The sequence below is a fragment of the Piliocolobus tephrosceles genome, chromosome 13 (assembly GCF_002776525.5).
Source record: "Piliocolobus tephrosceles isolate RC106 chromosome 13, ASM277652v3, whole genome shotgun sequence".
Taxonomy (NCBI): Eukaryota; Metazoa; Chordata; class Mammalia; order Primates; family Cercopithecidae; genus Piliocolobus; species Piliocolobus tephrosceles.
The window spans coordinates 56,554,838-56,574,169 of record NC_045446.1 but is presented as its reverse complement, the minus strand read 5'-3'; the positions used below and the strand labels follow the sequence as shown (position 1 = coordinate 56,574,169).

The following is a 19,332-nucleotide window of genomic DNA, read 5'->3' as shown; positions in this document are numbered from 1 at the left end:
CTGAACTGATTCCTGGCTCTGGAAAACTCTTATAGAAGCCACACAGCTTCTGCCAAAGTGTACCGAGGAGGCCCCAGGGCATCTAGAGACCCTTGGGTCTAGAGACCTCCTGGCAAGAAAGGCTGGCATCCTGGGGGAAGCCTGAGCCAGGACAGCACCGTGGGATGGGCCTGGGACCAGACTCCAGGTCTGCAGTCCTCTGGCTATGGGGTCCAGAGCATACCCCCCGGGCTCTCTGGGCCTAACTTCCTTCACCTGCCCATAAGAAAAAGTGAAGCAATCCCTCGCTTCTCACAGGAGAGTGGAAGAGCTCTGGGTGTCAGACAAAACAGTGGAGACAGCCTTCCTTCCTCATGGGGCATCCATGCTGTGTCTGCTCCCACCAGGCTGATCCAGGAGACTTGAAAACACTCCTGGAAAGGTGGAGGGGCTTTCAGGAGGGGCTCTGCAGTCTCCTGTTCCCCAGATGGAGGGATCAGCTCCCCACAGGGTCAGGGCCCTCCCTCCTGCTCTGCCTCCTCCATTCCCACCTAGCTCCCCCCCCCCCCCCCACCCCCCCCACCCCGCAATCCGCCAGCCTGCCCTTCTGCAGACACCTCTTCCCTCCCTCCTTCCCCAGCCTGGCTCTGGGACCTAAGCCTCGGGCCATGCACTTTCCATTAAGGAGATAGCATCCCTTTGCTGAAGTCCATTTGGGATCCATTTTAGTGTTATCTAAAAATCAAATCTACATGGTAATCCTTTTAATGTACTCCTGACTTTAGAAAAAAATGGCTTTGCGCTCCTTCAGGAAAGGTTTTAAAGCATTACCCAGTAATTACTACTCACCCATGAAAACACTGATACTTTACAACGGATGATGTTTGCGCCGACACGCACGCCTGGGCACACACTCAGATACATGCGCTGGGCCCAACAGAATAAACGAGTCCACTCAACCCAGGGTCACCCTTAAGTCTCAGGACATGGGGGGAACGACATTGGAGGGGAAACAGGCTGAACTCCAACCCGTACCTCTAGCAGGGGGTGGAGGCAGGGCTGCTGGTGGAAGGAGGCAGCCAGGCTCGGAGAGAAGCCTCCCAGTCTGACTCATCTGGCTGCCAGACACTCACCCTCCACTCTTTAATCTGGGGGGAAGCCAGACAGTCCAGGTGACGGGGAGGGACTGCCAGAGGTCATCCTGCCCCTCCCACTGTCTTCCTCCAGCAGGGAGGAGAAATGCCCTCATCTTCACATGGACCCCAGAGCAGTCCACCAGGCCAGACCCAAGTCCCCAGCAATTCCTACCCACCTGTCCCAGCCCAGTTGCCCCTCAGCTCCAGCACGTGGACTTTCTGAAACTGCCAAGCCCACAGGTTCCAGTACTGCCAGTGCCTCTGGTTTGGATGGCACCCTGGGGGGACACCTACCCCAGTGAGCGCCTCCAAGGCCAGTCTTCCAGCCCAGAACATCTACCCCACCCAGTCCCAGGTCACTCCAGGCTCTTCCCTGTGGCTCTCCTGCTGGGAGCCGCTGTAGCCACACCCTGGCAACTCCACTGGGCATCTGCAGCCCCTCCCGCACGCCAGTGTGTCCTGCTTGGCACCGCTGGCTCTGCTCCCTGCAGGATCCTGGAACACAGCTCCTCTCCCTCCAGCAAATGGATCTTCTTTGCTTGTGTCCCAGGGCCTTCACTCTGTTACTACTCCAGGAAGAAATGCCTTTGTCCTGCCCATGCCCACTCTCCCCAAAAGGTCAGAGTCAAGAGCGGGACTGAGGCTAAGAGTTCAGACCTTGAAATCAGAGAGCCTAGTTTCAAGTGTGGGAACTGCTCCAAGGAGCTGGGGGACCTGGATTAAATCCTCCCACCTTTCTGACTGGCATGTGTGTACTGGGGGCCACAATGGTCTCTTTCCACTCAGAATGTGGTGAGGATAGAATGAGGTTATGCATATGAGGCCATAGCACAGAGTCTGGTGCCCGGGGCACAGTGAACAGGAACTGATAGTATTAACACTCACCCCAGGATACCATCCCTGCTCAGCACTTGCTTTCTTTTTCTTTTAACATTTTGTCTCTTGACATAATTTTGACACTTGTAAGAATAGTAGAAAAATATTAGAAAATATTAGAAATATTAGAAAATAGTAGAAAAAATTCCTGTAAAACCTTCACCCAGATTCCCTGCATGTAACATTTTACCACATTTGATTTATCCACCATCTTTCTACCAACTCCTACCAACTTACCTATAATTTTTCCCTAAATCATTTGCGAGTTGGTTTCAGACAGGAAGCCTCTGTATCCCCTAATACTTCTGGTTTGCAAATGCTTTACTGAAAACAAGGACATTCTCTTATATAACCACAGTGCAATAATTGAAACCAGAAAATTATCATTGGCATAATATTATTATCTAATCTATAGACCTCATTCAGATTTTACCAATTTCTTCAAAAATATCTTTTATGGAAAAATCCTGGGCCCTGCATCGCATTCAGTTGTCAAGTTTAGTCTACTTACATCTGGAAGAATTCCTAAACCTTTCTTTTGTGTTTCAAGACAATGGCGTTTTTGAAGAGTACAGGCCAGTCATTTCATGGAATATCTCCCAGTGTGGGTCTGTCTGACACTTTTGACTGTGTGACCTTAATTCACATTTTCTCAAGTTTCTTTTTTGTAAAATGGGTATGAAAACAGTACTCATTTCAGAGTCACCATGAGGAAGAACGGGGTTAATTTATGTGATGTGCTAAGGTCTAAGGCCACAGTAAAATGTGAACTCTGATTAGTGTCACCCTCCTCAACATATGGGACAGGATAGTGAGAGACACTTATTTTGAGGAGCAACGAACTGATTTGATTGTTCTACTGTGGTTAAAGTCACCCTGGCACTGGCCATAGTCCAGCTCCACCCAAAGGCCAGTCCAGTGGTCAGTGCAAGTATGTGCAGAAGGAAGCGAAGGAAGCCACCATATCTGTCCAACAGGCTGTTCCAGTGACCAGCCGTGTGGGAAGCAGTTGCTGTGGCCATGCAGAGGGTGACAGCTCCAGGGCAGGACCCTCTGGCTGCTCTGGAAAGAGCCCTGGAGGCAGGTGTAGCCTTTTTTTTTTTTTTGAGACAGGGTCTTCCTCTGTCTCCATGCTGGAGTGTAGTGATGTGGTCACAGCTCACTGTAGCCTCACCTCCCGGCTCAAGAGATCCTCCTACCTCAGCCTCCTGTGTCGGTGGGACCACAGGCACATACCACTAAGCCAGGCTAAATTTTTGGGGGAGGAATTTTTTTTATTTTATTTTATTTTTAGAGACAAGGTCTCAACTATGTTGCCCAGGCTGGTCTCGAACTCCTGGGCTCAAGCAATTCTCCCACCTCAACTTCCCAAAGTGCTGGGGTTACAGGTGTGAATCACTGTGCATGGCCCTTGGTATTTCTCATAATCTCTCAACAAGCCTCAATACTGGTTCCAAACCAGCACCCAGGCATTCTCTGGCCTGGGCTGGGGAGACTGAGCTGCAGGCCCTCTCCAGAGCTCACACAGCACAACACAGCTGCTACTGCAGCTTTGGGGCTTCCCTTTCTCACCATGGGTACCCGAGCCCTCCTCTGGGGCCAGCAGGGAGCCTGCACTGGGCAACCTGCAGGGAGATGACAGTGACTGAGCACCTCCCAGTGCTCTGCCTCCAAGAGCTGTACCCACAACCATTATGACCCCCATTTCACAATGGGAAAACTGGGGCACAAGAAAGCTTGCTAACTGATCACAGTTAGTAGGAGAAAGAGCTGGCATGTGAACCCTGGCAGTCTATCACTAGGGCCCAAATACTTGACTCCTGTGCTGTGCTGCAGGGCTGCATGCTGAGGGAGCTGTGCTGCAGGGCCACAGCTGAGGGGAGCTGTGCTGTAGGGCCGCATGCTGAGGAGAGCTGTGCTGCAGGGCCGCATGCTGAGGGGAGCTGTGCTTCAGGGCCCATGCTGAGGGAAGCTGTGCTGCAGGGCCGCATGCTGAGGGGAGCTGCGCTGCAGGGCCGCATGCTGAGGGGGGCTGAGACCCAAGCAGGAGACTGCACAGAGATTAGGAGACACATGAAGAGCATGCAGATGCTCACCACACAGCTGCAGGACGAATGCACAGCAGCACACAAATACTTCCCCATGTCCACGTGATCACACACATACACTAGGTCCATGTGAGGAGGGACTGTATCTGTTTTATTCTCCCCACAACAGTTTTATTTCAGTTCCCAGCACAGTGCTGGCATACAGTAGGTGCTCCGTAAGTTACATTAAAATACATACCCATGCATCTAAGCACACACATGCATGTGTGTGTATGAGCACGCTTTTGGGTGCACTCATGTAAATATACACTTATGCATAGATGCGCACATATGCACAAGCAGCTGCATGCACGTTTAGTGTCTTAAAAGACTACAGTGTCAAAAAGTGGAACAGCCCTTAGAATCAAGCTCTGATTTCAACAAAACCCACAAGTAAGAGACCTGAAGATGGAAGGAATTGGAAGAGCATGAACTCTTAGTGTTACCCTCATGGACCCACGTGCAACATCAGACATTACCCAGAAGTTCAGTCCCACAATCCTCATGCCTACTTCAGCTGCTGGAGGTGGAGAGACTCACTCTCCGGGTCCTGGGGGTCTGGGTCCCTGTCACCTATAAGGTGCTTTGCCCGCCTGGGCCCACACCCAGGCTTGGGAACTGCAGAGTAGGATCCCAAACCAAGCCTACCAGCAGCCCCTCCTAGGCATCAGTCCTCTTTAATAAGGAAATTTGAAAGTGTAATCTAATTCTGCAGAATCTCTTTAAATCTCGTTTTCTCAGAAGTAACTTCATTTCACACGGACACATCCAGCCTTGTGAGAAGGCCTCCATTTCACACCAGTTTTATCTCCACAATTTCTCGTCTCACTGCACTCCTATTCCAGGGCCTTGCCATGCGGCAGGCGAGGCCTGAACTAATAGCATTTCCTACTCATTTGGAATCAAAAGCCAATGAGAACAACTGTTGAAACGCGCGGCTACGGCCACCCAGAGCACGCTCATTACCGGCCCTCTGCACGCCCACTTGCAGGCAGCGTGTTCACTATGAGGATGAGGGAGAGAGGCAGGGGCTCCTGTGGCCTGCAGCTCCCCACTAGGGCAGGGAGAGGAAGGCTGAGAGGCTGGGTTCAGCCCATGGGGTGGCGGTCAGCTCAGTGGAGGGACTGGCACCTTTGACTCTGGTGCTGCTTACCCCTCAAGGGAGCCTGTGAGAAGAGGCGGGGTAGTGTAGGCCCTGAGACTGTGGGCCTTGCAGACATACACCCTCGGCTAGAATTCTGGCTTTGGTACTTCCCAGCTCTGCCTCAATTTACTCACCTGCTAAATGAGGACAGCCCACTTTAAAGGATTGAGGATTAAATTGGATGATGAACACGAAGTACTTATAAAAATGTTTGGCATAGTAGCATAAAGCAATTAGCTGAGAAAATTTAGGTGTATCTCATGACCCAACAATTATATTCCTAGGTATATGCCCAACAGAAATGAGAGCTTATGCACATCAAAACAGATGCACAAAAATGTTCATTGACGTTTTCTTCTTAATAGTCCTACACTGAAAACAACAGAAATGCCCACCAACAGTAAAACAAAATAAATTATGGTATATCCATACAGTGGAATAGTATGCAGCAATTAAAGAGAATGAATTACTAACACACACTACCTGGGTCAATCAGACAACATAATATTGAATGAAAGAAGCTAGACACAAAAAGGTACATACTGTATAAGTCCATTTATATGTAGTTCCCAAACAGGCAAGACTGATCTGATGTCAGAATAATGGTTACTTGGGGTGAGGTGGGGGGCATATTATGAGCTGAGAGAAGGACGAGGGGCCCGAGGTACTGAAAATGTCCTATGTCTTGATCTGAGTGTTCATATGGGTACATACCTGTATAAAAATTCACTGAGCTGAACATTTGAGCCTTGTGCATTTAACTGCATATATGTGATACCCAATTTAAAAAAGGAGCTGAGATGGAGATGCCCTCATCAGAGCTCTGTATGCCTTTCATAAACCCCACCATTTACTCAGCAGTCACTGTGCCAGGTGCTGGGCTAACCATCTTATAGTGTTGTCTCAGTGAATCTTCATATTAACTCTGATACACTAAATGATTACCCCCATTTCACAGATGAGAAGACAGTGGCCTGGGAAGTTTCAGGTCATGCAAGGTCATGCAGCTAGAAGACTGCAGGGCAGAGATTGGAATCCTGGCCTGTCAGACTCCAGAGTTCAAGTTCCCATCCAGCACATGCCCAGGGCCTCCCTGCACATCCCGGATTCTCTGGTGCAGCCTGGATGCCAGATGGTGCTGGGGTCGGGGCTGGGGCCATGCTTAGATCAGGGCCTGGGCTAAAACCAAGAGGGATGACTGTCCATGCAGGGCACTGTCTCTGGGTGGACCACAGGACTTTCCCACTCATCTATTGGTCCTTCAAATGCTATGACTGCTGTGGGATCTTGAAAGGGCTTCTGGGCAGAGCCAGCAAGGGGACATGGACCAGAAACTAAGTAGACAGAGGGCACAGGGCTAGGAAGGGAGCAGAGGGCCATGTAGAAGCAGAGCCAAGATGTCTGCATTGCAGCTTTGAGAAGGACAAAGAAGCCTTGAGATGGCACATGTCCTCAGGAGGAGGTTGAGCTGGGGGCTCCAGATCCAGGGCTATAATGATAGCGGGAGCCTCAACCGACAGCCAGGGCCTTGTGTGTGAATGAGGGGATGGGTAGGGCGGGGAGCAGAGAGGTCCTGGAGACAGGCCCAGTTCAGGGTGAGACGTTTGGAGCAGAAGAGGTCCTGGAGAGGGGACGGGTTCAGGGTGAAGTCCAGCAATGCTTGCCTGCTCTAAGTGCCAAGCTCCTCCTGCACGCTAGAGCCCATCACAGGAGGGAAGGCCTAAGGGAAGCACTGTCCAGTCGCACCCCTAGCACCTGCAGCCACCGTAGTCATGTTCAACCGGATGACAGTAAACCGCATTACCCCTCACTGAGTGCCTGCTCTGTACCAGGAACATATCCTTGTCATGACCCTGAGTGCAGAGAAATCATCAACTTGCCCAAGGGTAAAGCCACCAGCAGCCAAGCGAGGCTGCAGATCCAGGCTGCTGGCCAGGAGGCATCCACGCCCTGCCTGCTGTGTCCCAGAGCCAGAGGCAGCATCGCATCATCTTTTCCTCAAGCAATGGGGAAAGTGAACTTTCACTGGGACCCAATCTGGACCCTACCAAAAGAAGACAGCTCTGAAACACTCCTTGCAGGAATACAAAACACCCCTTGTCAGGGAAAGGTTGGGCCGCTGATCCCCAGAGCGCCCCAGAGGGGCCATTTCCTGTGCAGGAGTACAAAGTGGGAAGCTTCATATGCTACATTTTTGCAGCGCGTTTTGGCGAAGAATAACCTATCCTTAGGAATACTGCATCTAAAGCCTGAATCCACCATGACATAAAGGGACTGAGGAGTTTCCACACGTCCCCCACAGATCTTCCTTGTTGAGGGAAGCTGAGTCTGGTTTGGGGCAATAGCAATAGCCTAAGGGACTGTCTTAGTCTGTTCAGGCTGCCATAACAGAATACCACAGACTGGGTGGCATATAAACAATTGAAATTCATTTCTCACAGTTCTGGAGGCTGGGAAGTCCAGAGCAAGGCACCAACAGATTCCATGTCTGCTGAGAGTCTCTTCTTGGATCATTAGATGGCCATCTTCTTGCTGCATCCTCACATGGCAAAAGGGGCAAGGGAGTTCTCTGGGGTCCCTTTTAAGAAGGCACTAATCCCATTCTTGAGGGTTCTGCCCTCATGACCTAATCACCCCCAAAGGCCCCATCTCCTAACACTATCACATTGGGTGTTGGGACTTCAACATAAGAATTTTGGGGAGGCACAAATATTCACATCATAGAGAGCTTACAGGAAGGCCTGGATGTGATTCTGGAGCAGGTGTGATGCAGTCTGCTCTCGCAGTCTCACATAATTTTCTATGGTTCTTTAGTGGGGGAAATTTAGAAACATCAGAAGCTGCATGTGCTCACTGGAGTTTGTCACTTGGAATGAGGCTTACGTTAATTGCATCGTTATCTGTAACGTGTTCGCCTTCTCCAGGATGGGTATTGGCATTTTCTTTCCATTCTTTGGTTGTCTCTAGAGTCTCAGACATAGCTCAAAAGCAACAGGTCCAAAGCAGGATTCCTGATTTCTTCCCCAAACCTCGCCCCTGTACCCTCACCCAGACTTCCCTCCCTCCCACACCATCATCCACCCAGTGCTCTGGCCAGAAACTCAGTGTCGTCCTCAGACTTCCATCCTCCTCACCCCTTTCCCTGCCAACTCTTGCTCCTCATCCCATCTGCATCCTCCATTTCCACAGCCATCACAGTCTCTCGACACACTATGAGCATAGCATGATGTCTGGTACCCATAGCCCATTCTTCACACGGCAGTTGGAGGGATCTTCCAGATAAACCAGGGCAGGTCACTGCTCAACTTGGAACCCTTTCATAACATCCAATGGCCTGAGAATAACATCCAGACTCTTCATCCAGCCTGTAACATCCTCATGTGGTCTGGTGTCTGCCTTCCCCTCCCACACTGTGCTCCAGCCACACTCCAAACTCCTTCCTGCCTCAGGGCCTTTGCACATGCTATTACCTTCCCAGAACACCCTTCCCTGCCTCTGCCTTTGCATAGACTTGGCTCTTTCTCATCTTCAAGCTTCAGCTTAAATGTTATCTCCTCAGAGAAGCCTTTCTTGACCTCCTTATTTCCTTATTTAAATGAGCTCCCCACACTTCAGTAATTTCCTTCTGAGTTTTTCATCACAATTTGTAATTGTTTTAACTTTTCTATGAGTTTCCAAAAAAAAAAAAGTCTGATTGGGTACTCTCCTAAGAACAAAAGCCCCATGAAGGCTGTTCTTGGGGCCCTACATGTCTTGTCCACTATTGTGTTCCCAGTGTTGAGTCCCACAGCAGTCATTGTTTAGCCATCAGTTCAATTCATGCATGAAGAGACTGAATGGATTCTATCCAGATATTACTGGCAAGAGTCCGCTGGCCAGAGTGGGCCAATTTAGATAGGCAGGGCCGCCAGAGATGGAGCCTTAATCAGGCTTATTGCTGCCCCTGTGCCACACCCCCTAGGTACCTGTAGCTATGTGGCCCTAACGAACAAAGCAGATTCAACCACAGCAGCTCCTGGGTCATGGCTGTCACAATCCAGGCTTTTGAGAAGCCATCCCAGGGCTCCAGCTGAGGCACAACAGCTCTCATGCAAATATAAACCCTTTATCCTTTAGATAAAAGAGCAGCAAAAACACATCCTCCAGCCCCTGCTTCCACTGCGAGCCTCCCTTTACACATAAATACCCATCTCAATCCTCAGGGAGTACCAGGTGTCTCTGTAATTCCACCCCTGGCACAGACCTAGCCTTCCCAACTCCCTACCTGAGGGTCTTCTTGGCTTACAAAAATGACTACTCTTCCCTGTCAGCATAGTCTGAGTCTCCGGGGGCCAGTGGGAGAAAGCAGTCCCTGGAGTTTGCTACAGAAAAGCCCCAGGCCCAAGCCTTTCTCCATCTGTAGCCTCCACCAACCCCCATCCCATCCTGGGCTGCTGGAGCCAGCCCCTAGGTTCCTTAACAGAATGCTGCTTGAAGCTACACAGCTGTGGGGACTGGTGGAGAAGTATCTGGAATCTGTGTTCCCCTGACAGCAACTCAGCTGCTCCCTGGGCACCCGCAAAGCCCGCGTCACCCATCTAATGAAACAGGGCTCCCAAGAGGCCTGCAATCTCCACAGAGGAGGAGGACATGGACTCTCAGACGAGGCTCAATTTCACAGCATCAGGGACGTGAGCACCAGCGCGCTGAACCAGAAAACGAGAGTCTGGCAGGAGCTGCAGACACACCGTGAGCACCAGGGGATGGGAGATTAGGGCCCTTCAAAATCAATTTTGAATTCAAACTTTTAAATGCGTTCTCCAGGCACAAAGAGGGGACCCTCCCAGCAAGCTGAGCCTAGGTAGCTGCTGGGTCCTGCTTCCTTCTTGAAGCTGCCAAAGCCCATCTGCTACCCACTGGGCTGGGTGAGGGGAGGAAGGGCTGGGGATTAGGAGGGAGACTCCAGGCCCCACCCCCAGGGATGGGGCCCCACCTCCAGGCCCCATCCCATCAGCAGGGATGGGAACCCCTTTGGCTGTGGCTGAGACAGCACTGCCTCTGGGATGCCTGCCTGAGGCATTGCCCCGGGGCTTCCTGTTGAGGCCCTGGGGGTTGCTTCAGCACTTCTTTGCAGACATGGATAAGAGAGAGACACTGAAAGCAAGGCCCACGTGGGCCAGATCTCCCTTCAGTCTCCCGCATGACTGAGGAGGCTTAGGGAGCAACCGTGGATGAAGCCATTTAGAATAAGAGCTTTGGAATCAGACAGTTTGGGATCTGTATCCTAGACCAGCCGTGGGCTCCCCGGCAGAAGATCCTTGTTCAGAAGTGAATGTCTCTTCTGGAAACCTGGTGGGAGAAAGCCTGCTGTGTGTCTTGCAGTGCAGCCCCTGTGAAGTGAGAGTGGTCTGAAGCCCCCAAGTGCAAAGGGAAAGTGTCATCCTGTGTGAGAGTCAGCAGGGTGGGCTGGCTGCTGGGCAAGCTGGTGTGGCCGCAGGCCACATTGTCCAGAGCACAGAGTCTGCAGCCAGGGAGCCGACAGCCATGCCGTCTGTCATCTGTCAGACCATGTCTGGAGTACAAGTACTGCCTGGGCCCTGCACCCAGGTGAGGTGGACAAGGAGGCACAGGGCAGCGGGCCTCACCAAGCCAGAACAGACTGCTCTAGCCAAACCCTGGAGAGGGCCCCAGGCCTGCAGTAGGAAGGCCTTTGGAGGCATGAGCCCACAGAGGATGTTCCCGGCAGCTTCGGCTGCAGCCTCCCACTCCTGCCTGGGTCTCTGTTGAGCCCCATTTGTGCCTCCCAGCCTATCCTTAGCTCACAGTGCGTGCATTCGCCATCTCTGGGTGGGGAAGCTGGTCTATGACAAGACTCTTTGAGATCACTGATTCCCTCAGCCCCAGCCCCAGAGTTTTCCAAACCCCTGGCTAGCTCCCAACTTTAAGCCATACTCCTGACACATAAACATGAATGAGTGTGAACCACCCTGTGGGTAAGAGACAACAGAATGCAGCCACCAAGGCCTCGGGCCTGCAGGGGCTTCACAGGGAGCCCTTTCTGGAATAAGGAGCACTAGGAAAGGAGGCTGGGGTCACCAGATCACATATAGGAGAGGAGGCAGGGACTCCCCAGCTCCCCCCAGCCCCCAGCTTGGGAGTGGGCTGCTGGCTTTGCAAGGAAATTATAACATGGACCTGATAATGCTCCTCTTAGTTACAGCATAAACTGCAGCAATAAAGCGTACCTGGGGAATGCTTAGAGAAAGCACTAATGATTTCTTCCCTAGTGGTTAATAAATTCACTTCCAGATCAATTTGTTCGCGATAGAGCCCTGTGAGCGGAACCCGCACGGCGGGCACAGCCGAGTGTGTCTTTTTCAGTATAAATGATTTATTACGATGATTAGCGGCACATAAACAATTTAAAATACAACGCTAATTAGTTTGGGGAAGAAAGGAGGGGAAAAGCCACACTGCCTCTCTCCCCATTATGTTCTACTTCCCTAAGTGTGTACTTTTTAATTAAATCCAAATGTCACAATAAATTTAAAGTGTTTTATTACCACTCGGGCTAACTGAGGCAGTCACACAAGCCCTTCTCTCAGGCATCTGCAGGCTGGCCTGGGGGTAAGGGCTGGGGGCACCAGCAGAGCCTGTCCACAAACTCCCAACATGGGAAATCGCTTGAGAACCCTGGGAACCCCTCGTGGTTTTCAGCAGCACCAGGTCAGAAAACACTGGGCCTTCCCAGGGGACTCTCCAGCTTCTGCTCACCTTCCTGGCCAGCCCAAGTGAGGTCTCCTCCTTAAAGCTCTCTCTGACCAGCCCAGAAGCCAGCCATTTCTCCCCAACAGTCCCACAGTGCCCTGCATCCTCTTCACTCCTCCTCGTGTGCCCTATAAACTTCTACCAACTACTTTCTGTGTGCCTGGCATCATGCCGAGCACTTCATGTACAGCATCTTCCCAAGTCCTTGTTGCAGTGCTGTAAGTTATAATTATTGCTTCCATTTTGTGGATGGGGAAACTGAGGCTTAGAGAGGTGGAACAACTTATCTAAAGTCACACAGCTAAAAATGGACTTTTGTAGCATCCTTTTCTCTCCTACAGCATGCTCTGCTTCAGAGCCTACAACTGGCCATGTCTGGGCCCTGCCTTGCTTAGAGACACATCGGAGGCGAGGGTTCAGGCCAGGGACTTGGACTCTGGTAAATCTGGGTTCAAGTTCAGGCTCTGCCATCGCCCCACATTGTGAACTCAGTCAAGTCATTTAGCCTCTCTGAGTTTTGGCTTCCTCATCAGCAAAACTAGAGCAATAACATTCAACTTGCAGGGCTGAAGAATGAAAGTACCTAAAGCAAGCGGAAGTCCTTTGCTATCCATGACATGCTATGCAAGTAGTAATTTTTTTATTATTATTATTTTTGAGACAGAGTCTTGCTCTGTCGCCCATGCTGGAGTGCCGTGGCGGAATCTCAGCTCACTGCAAGCTCTGCCTCCCGGGTTTATGCCATTCTCCTGCCTCAGCGTCCTGAAGAGCTGGGACTACAGGCATGCGCCACCATGCCCGGCTAATTTTTTGTATTTTCAGTAGAGATGGGGTTTCACCGTGTTAGCCAGGATGGTCTTGATCTCCTGACCCTGTGATCCACCTGCCTCGGCCTCCCAAAGTGCTGGGATTACAGGCATGAGCCACTGCGCCCAGCCCACAAGTAGTAATTATTTACAGAAGCCCTTGAGGTGAGCAGAGATCCGTACTAACCCCACTTCACAGATCAGAAAACTGAAGCCAGCAGGCAAAAGACTTATCCAAAGTGCCAATGAACCTCAGTACCAAGCTAAGGGTGCCTCCCTTCCAGAAGCCCAGACAACTAAGGATGGCTTCTCTCCTAAACACTCATGTACTATTCACTTGAATTTAAAAACAAATATCCCCAAACGCAGAGTTTTCATATGACCCCGTGTGTTAGTCTGTTCTTGCGTTGCTTATAAACATAGCTTAGGCTGGATAATTTGTAAAGAAAAGAGGTTTAATTGGCTCACAGTTCTGTAGGTTGTACAAGCATGGCTCCAGCATCTGCTCCTGGTGAGGCCTCAGGAAGCTTCCAATCATGACAGAAGAGGAAGGGGAGAAAGCAAGTCACATGGCAAGACTGGGAGCAAGGGAGATGGGGGAGGTGCCACACTCTTTTAAACAACAAGATTTTGAGTGAACTGAGCAAGAACTCACTCATCACCAAGCGGATAGTGTTAAGCCATTCATGAGGAAGCCATCCCCGTGATCCAATCACCTCCCACCAGTCCCCACCTGAAACACTGAGAATCTCATTTCAACGTGAGATTTGGAGGGGACAAACATTGAAATTGTATCACCCAGCAATTCCCCTCTTAAGTATATCCCCAAGAAAAATGAAAATATAGGTCTTAACAAAAACTTGTACATGAACGTTCCTAGCAGCATTACTCAGAACAGTCAAAAAACAGAAACAACCCAAATGTCCGTCAATTGACAAATGAATAAATAAAACACGATATATACATACAATGGAATATGATTTGGCCACAAAAAGAAATGAAGTACTGACATATGCTACAACATGAAGGAACCTTGCAAATATTATGCCAAGAAAGAAGGCAGATACAATAACCACATATTGCATGATTCCATTTATATGAAATGTCAAGAATAGGCAATGCTATACAGACAGAAAGTAGTTTAGTGGTTGCCAGGGAGGGAGGAATGGGGAGCGACTGCTAATGGGGTGAAGGTTCTTTTTGAGGTGATAAAAATGTTCTCGAATTAGATAATGGTGATGATTGCAAAACTCTGTGAATATACTAAAAACCACTAAAGCATATATTTTAAAAAGGTTAATTTTGTGGTATGCAAATGATAAATCAATAAAGCTATTATAAAATGAGACAAACAAAAACAAAATAAATATTCCTTTGAGAACAGGAGAAACCAGTTCATAAAATATTCAGTCCTGGGGTCAGCAAAGGGGGGCAAAAACTTGTGGCAGCTAGAAACTGCCAGGTGGGGGGACCTGGGAGGCCCCACAGCCACACTCACAGGCCGCAGGCCCTGGTCACTCCATGCCCCTGCCGGGATGAAAGTGATGAAAGGGCTCCAGAGCACCCCCTTACCTCCTTCCCCAGACCCCCCACATCCAGAAATCTGACTCCATCCACTTTTCCAGCCCTGCTCCCCAAGAAACTGAAACCTTACTGGATCCATCACTCCCCTTGGCCCGCCTGCTTCCACAACTGCATTATCATTTTGTCTTTCCAGGTGTCTGTTGAAATTTCTGCATCCTTCAAGGACCATGCCCTACCTGCAAACTGAGCATGCCCATGGCAGAGGGGTCCCTCTTGCAGGACCTTGAGCTTGTCCGACTTTGGATACCACAAGTACATAACAGTATGCGCATAATGGTACATGCATAATGGATAGCATCCTAGTGAGGACTTCCAGGCCCTCAGGCAGGGTTGGGTAAGGGATGCTGCCCTCTCCCAAGGCCTGTGAGCCCCACCTGGCACAGGGATGTGCCAGCTTAGATCCAGGCCACGAGGCTAGGAAGGAAAGCAACGAGGCTGCCTTTGGAAGGGGAGAGCACCATGCCCAGACTAGGGACAGTACCCTTTGTAGCTAATCTGAGAGGATGACCCAAAAAGATGAAGCATCCTGGTCAGCAGGGGGAGCTGGGGCTGCACGGGGGCACGGGCATTTGCCTGCCCCCGAGTTGGGAATGAACGGGCATAGACTGAGAGTAGTCACAGCGGCTCAGGCCTCATCTCTGCAGAGGCAGACCAGCCTCCAATTCTCCCGCAGTGGAGAGAGCCCTAGGGAGGAGACAGGACAGCTCTGGTCACTTGAAAGGACTATCTGGGCCTTGAAGCAAGTGGACACATGCTCATTTTCTAGTCATGAGGCTAGTTCCCTGAGTCTACATGGATTCAGCATGAAATGCTGTCTTGGGAAGTTGCCCCTTAGGGAAACTACCCTTGAACTTCTCTAAATTTCTCTCCCAAAGTTCTATGAGGCCCAGGGATGAGAAGCCCTCTCAAGGTAAGGGGTGGCAGGAGCGCATGTTGCAAGTACCCTTCCCTTTATGCAGCCACTGTGTTCTCACCAACACTTCCTTGGGTAGGCCAAAACACATGAAAACATTTTCTCTCGTTTGAGTTCTGTGCAGGGGACAGGGAGGATGTTCTGGGTCTTAACTTATGTGACCAGGGCTCAGAAAAGTTAAGTGGTTTGCCCAATAACACCCAGTAGCACTGGGTGGTAGAACAAGACTTGCCGGAGAGCCCACAGTCAGAGGACCGCAGAGCAGGACTGAAATCCACAGTTCATGCTTGTTATCTACCAAGTCAAAAGACAGCTACCCCTGCAGCAAGTGGTCAGGTCCTCATGCCGCTGCTGTCGCTTTCAAAGAATTCTAAAGATTTCACATCTGTGTGTGTCTGAGCTGGTGCTCTTGGGGGTTCTCTCTTCTTGGGAGAGTGAGTCCAAAGCCTTTACCATGGAAGGGAGGGCAGGATTCTCAGTAGCATGGACCACAGAGAGAAGAGTGTGTGCCCTTGAGACAGCATGGAGTGGGCTGGTGGGTCTCCAGACCCTGGGCAGCCAGGCAGGAATGGTACCATGCACCACTATAGACACCTCAGTCTACAGACAGACCACTCTACAGACCTCTCCCCCGAGGGACAGCTCATTGCAGAGGCAAGACCTTAGGCATAGTTCCCAGACCACATGGAGGTGCTCTGAGGCCTCAAACAAGTTCTGCCCTTCTCTGGACTGATCCTAGTTGAATATAATTGAGGGTGGACTAGAGTAGAAACAGGTAAGGGTAGGGAGACCCTGAGCCACGCCTCTTTCCCAGAATCAGCAGCTTTTATGAAAGCCAGTCGGGAGAAAGAACTTTGGCCCAGAGTGGGAGGGCCAAGAAACACTTTACAGACAGATCACAGGAGGCCAGAGGAGTCAGGGACTGACTGTCGGGTGGCTGGATAGGTCTGGACTTGCTGCCTCCCAGTCCTGGTGTCCTCCCACCTGCCTCAGGCCCACAGTTTTTGACTCCCTCCCTTAAAGCCTAGAAAGCCAGGATCATGGTCCAGTCATGACAGCAGCAGAGGAGTAAGTGAAGGGTTGGGGAAGCCTTCAGGCCAAAGCTGGGCTGGGCAAGCAAGGGCCTCGGGGACAAAGCTGGGCAAGGACAGGCTTGCAGCCAGGGCCTCTGGTCTACCTTCCCTGGAGTTCAACTCCAGCTCTGGCCACAAGTTCAAGCCCTGCTACAGGGAGCTGAGCAGCTCCAGCCAGGATCTTGATCACCAGAAGACCTCAGATGAGCTCCCATTCCTAAGGCCACAGCTTCAGCACCGTTTCTCTCCTAAACCTCAACTGCCTCCTCTGACCAACCCAGATCCCCACCTGCCTCACCCTGCACAGACCCAGTCTGCAAGCTCTGGAGGAAACTGAAGGGAGGCAGGCAGGAATGTGGGGCCATCTGAAGCTGGAGGGATGGGGAGAGGTCTGTCTGTACAGCTGAAAAAGAACCCCTCCCTCCCCATCATGTGCTGCTTTCTCTGCCTCTAGTTTTATCCCCTCCCATTTGCTCTCCACAGAGTAATCCAAATGGTCTTAATGAAATGTAAATTTGAGCAAAAATCTTGCTTCCACCTCAAGCCATGCAAAGGTGTCCTGTTGTACACGTGGACATAAAGATGAGAACAACAGACACTGATGGGTGACAGGATCTGTCATACCCTGAACCTCAGCACCATGCAATATACCCATGTAACATGTAACAAACCTGCACATGCGCTCCCTGAGGATGTAGAGAAACTGGAACTGCTACCCGCAGCCTGCAAGGCTCTGCACAATGTGGCGCTGCCAGCCCTGACCGCCCTGCAGCCTCACTGATGATGCCCCAAGCTCCAGTCACAGTGGCCTCTGCAGTCTTGAACCTGGGGTTCCTTGTTCTCTTTCTGGGACAAAGGAATCCTTTTGATTCTCTCTGATCCTCTCCTGACCTCCTTCACCTATAAACTCATTCATTCATTATCCGCTCAACAAATATTTACTAAGCATCTACTAGTAGGGGCTAGCCCTTAACATCTACATTTTGATAAGAATTATACCAACACTGAGAATTTTTCATCAATAAAGTAACTCTTAATGAGCTTCATTAAGTCAATTTAATTCCTTGATCACTTTTCTATTCATTCATGTTAAACCATTTCTTCACCCTTCCCCATTTTTTTTGAATTTTGTGGAGAGGTTATTTTCATCGGGATCAATTATTTTTAAATTGTTAAAGGTGACTATTGGCTTATGATCAGCTTTTGGCTCACATCAAATCTCACAAATTAGAGTTTTTGCCACTGTTGGGATTTCTTTTCTGGCAATTATTTCTACCAGAAAATGTTTCCTGAGCCAACTTCAGCAGATCTAAATTTTTCAGGAAGATTTGATTCTTCTGTCAATTTTTAGTCAGTAACATCCTTTACCAGGTGCAGTCTTAGTTGTTGCCAGTTTTACTTTGTGTTAATTATTTCAACCAATTTTAATTTTTTCGTGGATCTTTTTTTGGAGAATAATATCTCAATAATACTAATGAGATCTTATGCTCATGTCGAAGGCATATTTTAGCAGTGATCTGATAAGCACTCTGAGGATCAAAGAATAGCATGAAAACATCCTCAGGGCACAAAGGCAGGTCAAAGCATTGAACTCTGCATTTGGGTGGAGTACCAACTTGGAACCAGGTGCCTGAGGGAGCCCTGCCCACTGCCCACTGCTCCCCCAGAGCCCTGGCCCCTGCCAAGAAGATGCCTCACAGATGGGAAACAGCTTCTGGCTGGGGGAGAGCGGCTGCCTGGAAGAGATGGGCTCTGACTGACAGAGCTGGGGTGCAGCCTCAAGGCCCCATGCCAGTCGGATGCAGCGTCTGCTGGGCACAGATATTTCTACTCAGAAAGTATCTCAGAGACACTCAGCTGAGAAAGGAAGCAGACGCTTCTCAGTGCCTTAGTTTCCCCAGCCATAAAAGGATGTAATTGACTGAGGTACTCTCAGTCCAAGGCTATGACTTCCACTCACTGGCCTCGTGTCTCTGAACCCACTCCAGAGGTCCCCTCTGCCTTCTAATTGAGACTCTACCTGCAAACAGCAGGGGACAGGGCTTTACACCTGGATTGAGTGTGACAAGACCAAGTGTGGAGGGCTGAGGGCTACAGATGCTCTCACCTGGGAAACTGTGTGTCCCGACCCTAGGTGATCAATGAAAGAGAAAGAGACCTCACTGGGAGTTCCTTTCTGCTGGCCTGGCCCTGCCACACCCATTCCCCAATAGTCATGTCTCCATATACGCTGCCACAGGGTATGAAGCCGGCAGGCACTCTGGGAATGCAAATGGAGAAACCAAGACCCAAAAAGGGAAAGGGACCAGCCCAAGGACACACTGTGAGGTGGTGGCAGAGCTGGGATGTGGATGCAGCAGTTCTGGCGCCCGGCCCCGTGCTCACCAACCTGCTTACGGGAGTGCTCCAGCCCGCAGGAGAGCCTCCTCCACCCTGCTCCCACGTGAGGAACTGCCGACACTACCTCTGCCCAGGCTGCCTCAAAACGCCGCCTCCGTTGCCCCTGTAACAGCCAGGAAAGAGGTGGGGCCCTCAATCCAACAGCAGCGGGGAGGCTGGCTCAGGAAGGAACCACCCTCACCTCTGCGGGTATCATCCCGGCTGACTGAGAAGGGAGACCCTGGGGTGATAGACCCCACTGGGGTGGCTTTGTAGGGCCGTCCCAGCCTTGGAAAACTGACCACCTGTGAGAACAAAATCCAGCAGCTCCCAGCCCTGGTCCAGGTGTGTGTGTGTGTGTGTGTGTGTGTGTGGTGTGTGTGTGTGTGTGAGTGTGAGAGACAGTGCATGTGTCTGCCTGTGTGGGTAGGTGTGCATGTGTGTGTGAATGTGTGTATGTGAGTCTATGTGTGTGTATAGGTGTGTGTGTGGTGTGTATGGGGGTGTGTAGTGGGTGTGTAGTGTGCATGCATGTATGTGGGAGTGCATGTTTTTGTGTGTGTGTGTGTGTGAATGTGTGAGTGCGTGTGGTGTGTGTGTGAGAGTGT

At 50.6% G+C, this 19,332-nt stretch overlaps 1 protein-coding gene across 4 annotated transcripts in view; it reads right to left on the bottom strand.

Annotated features, from left to right (window-relative positions):
* LMO1 (LIM domain only 1) overlaps positions 1–19,332 on the bottom strand; it is a 45,116-nt gene that overhangs the window by 8,887 nt on the left and 16,897 nt on the right. Inside the window, exon 1 of one of the 4 annotated variants that reach the window (XM_023189915.1) lies at positions 1,410–1,612. The exons of the other annotated variants lie outside the window; for them this stretch is intronic. Coding sequence (XP_023045683.1) covers positions 1,410–1,545 — 136 coding nt within the window. The 5' untranslated portion in view covers positions 1,546–1,612. Of the gene's footprint in view, positions 1–1,409; positions 1,613–19,332 lie in introns of those variants that run through there. 4 annotated transcript variants of the gene reach the window in all.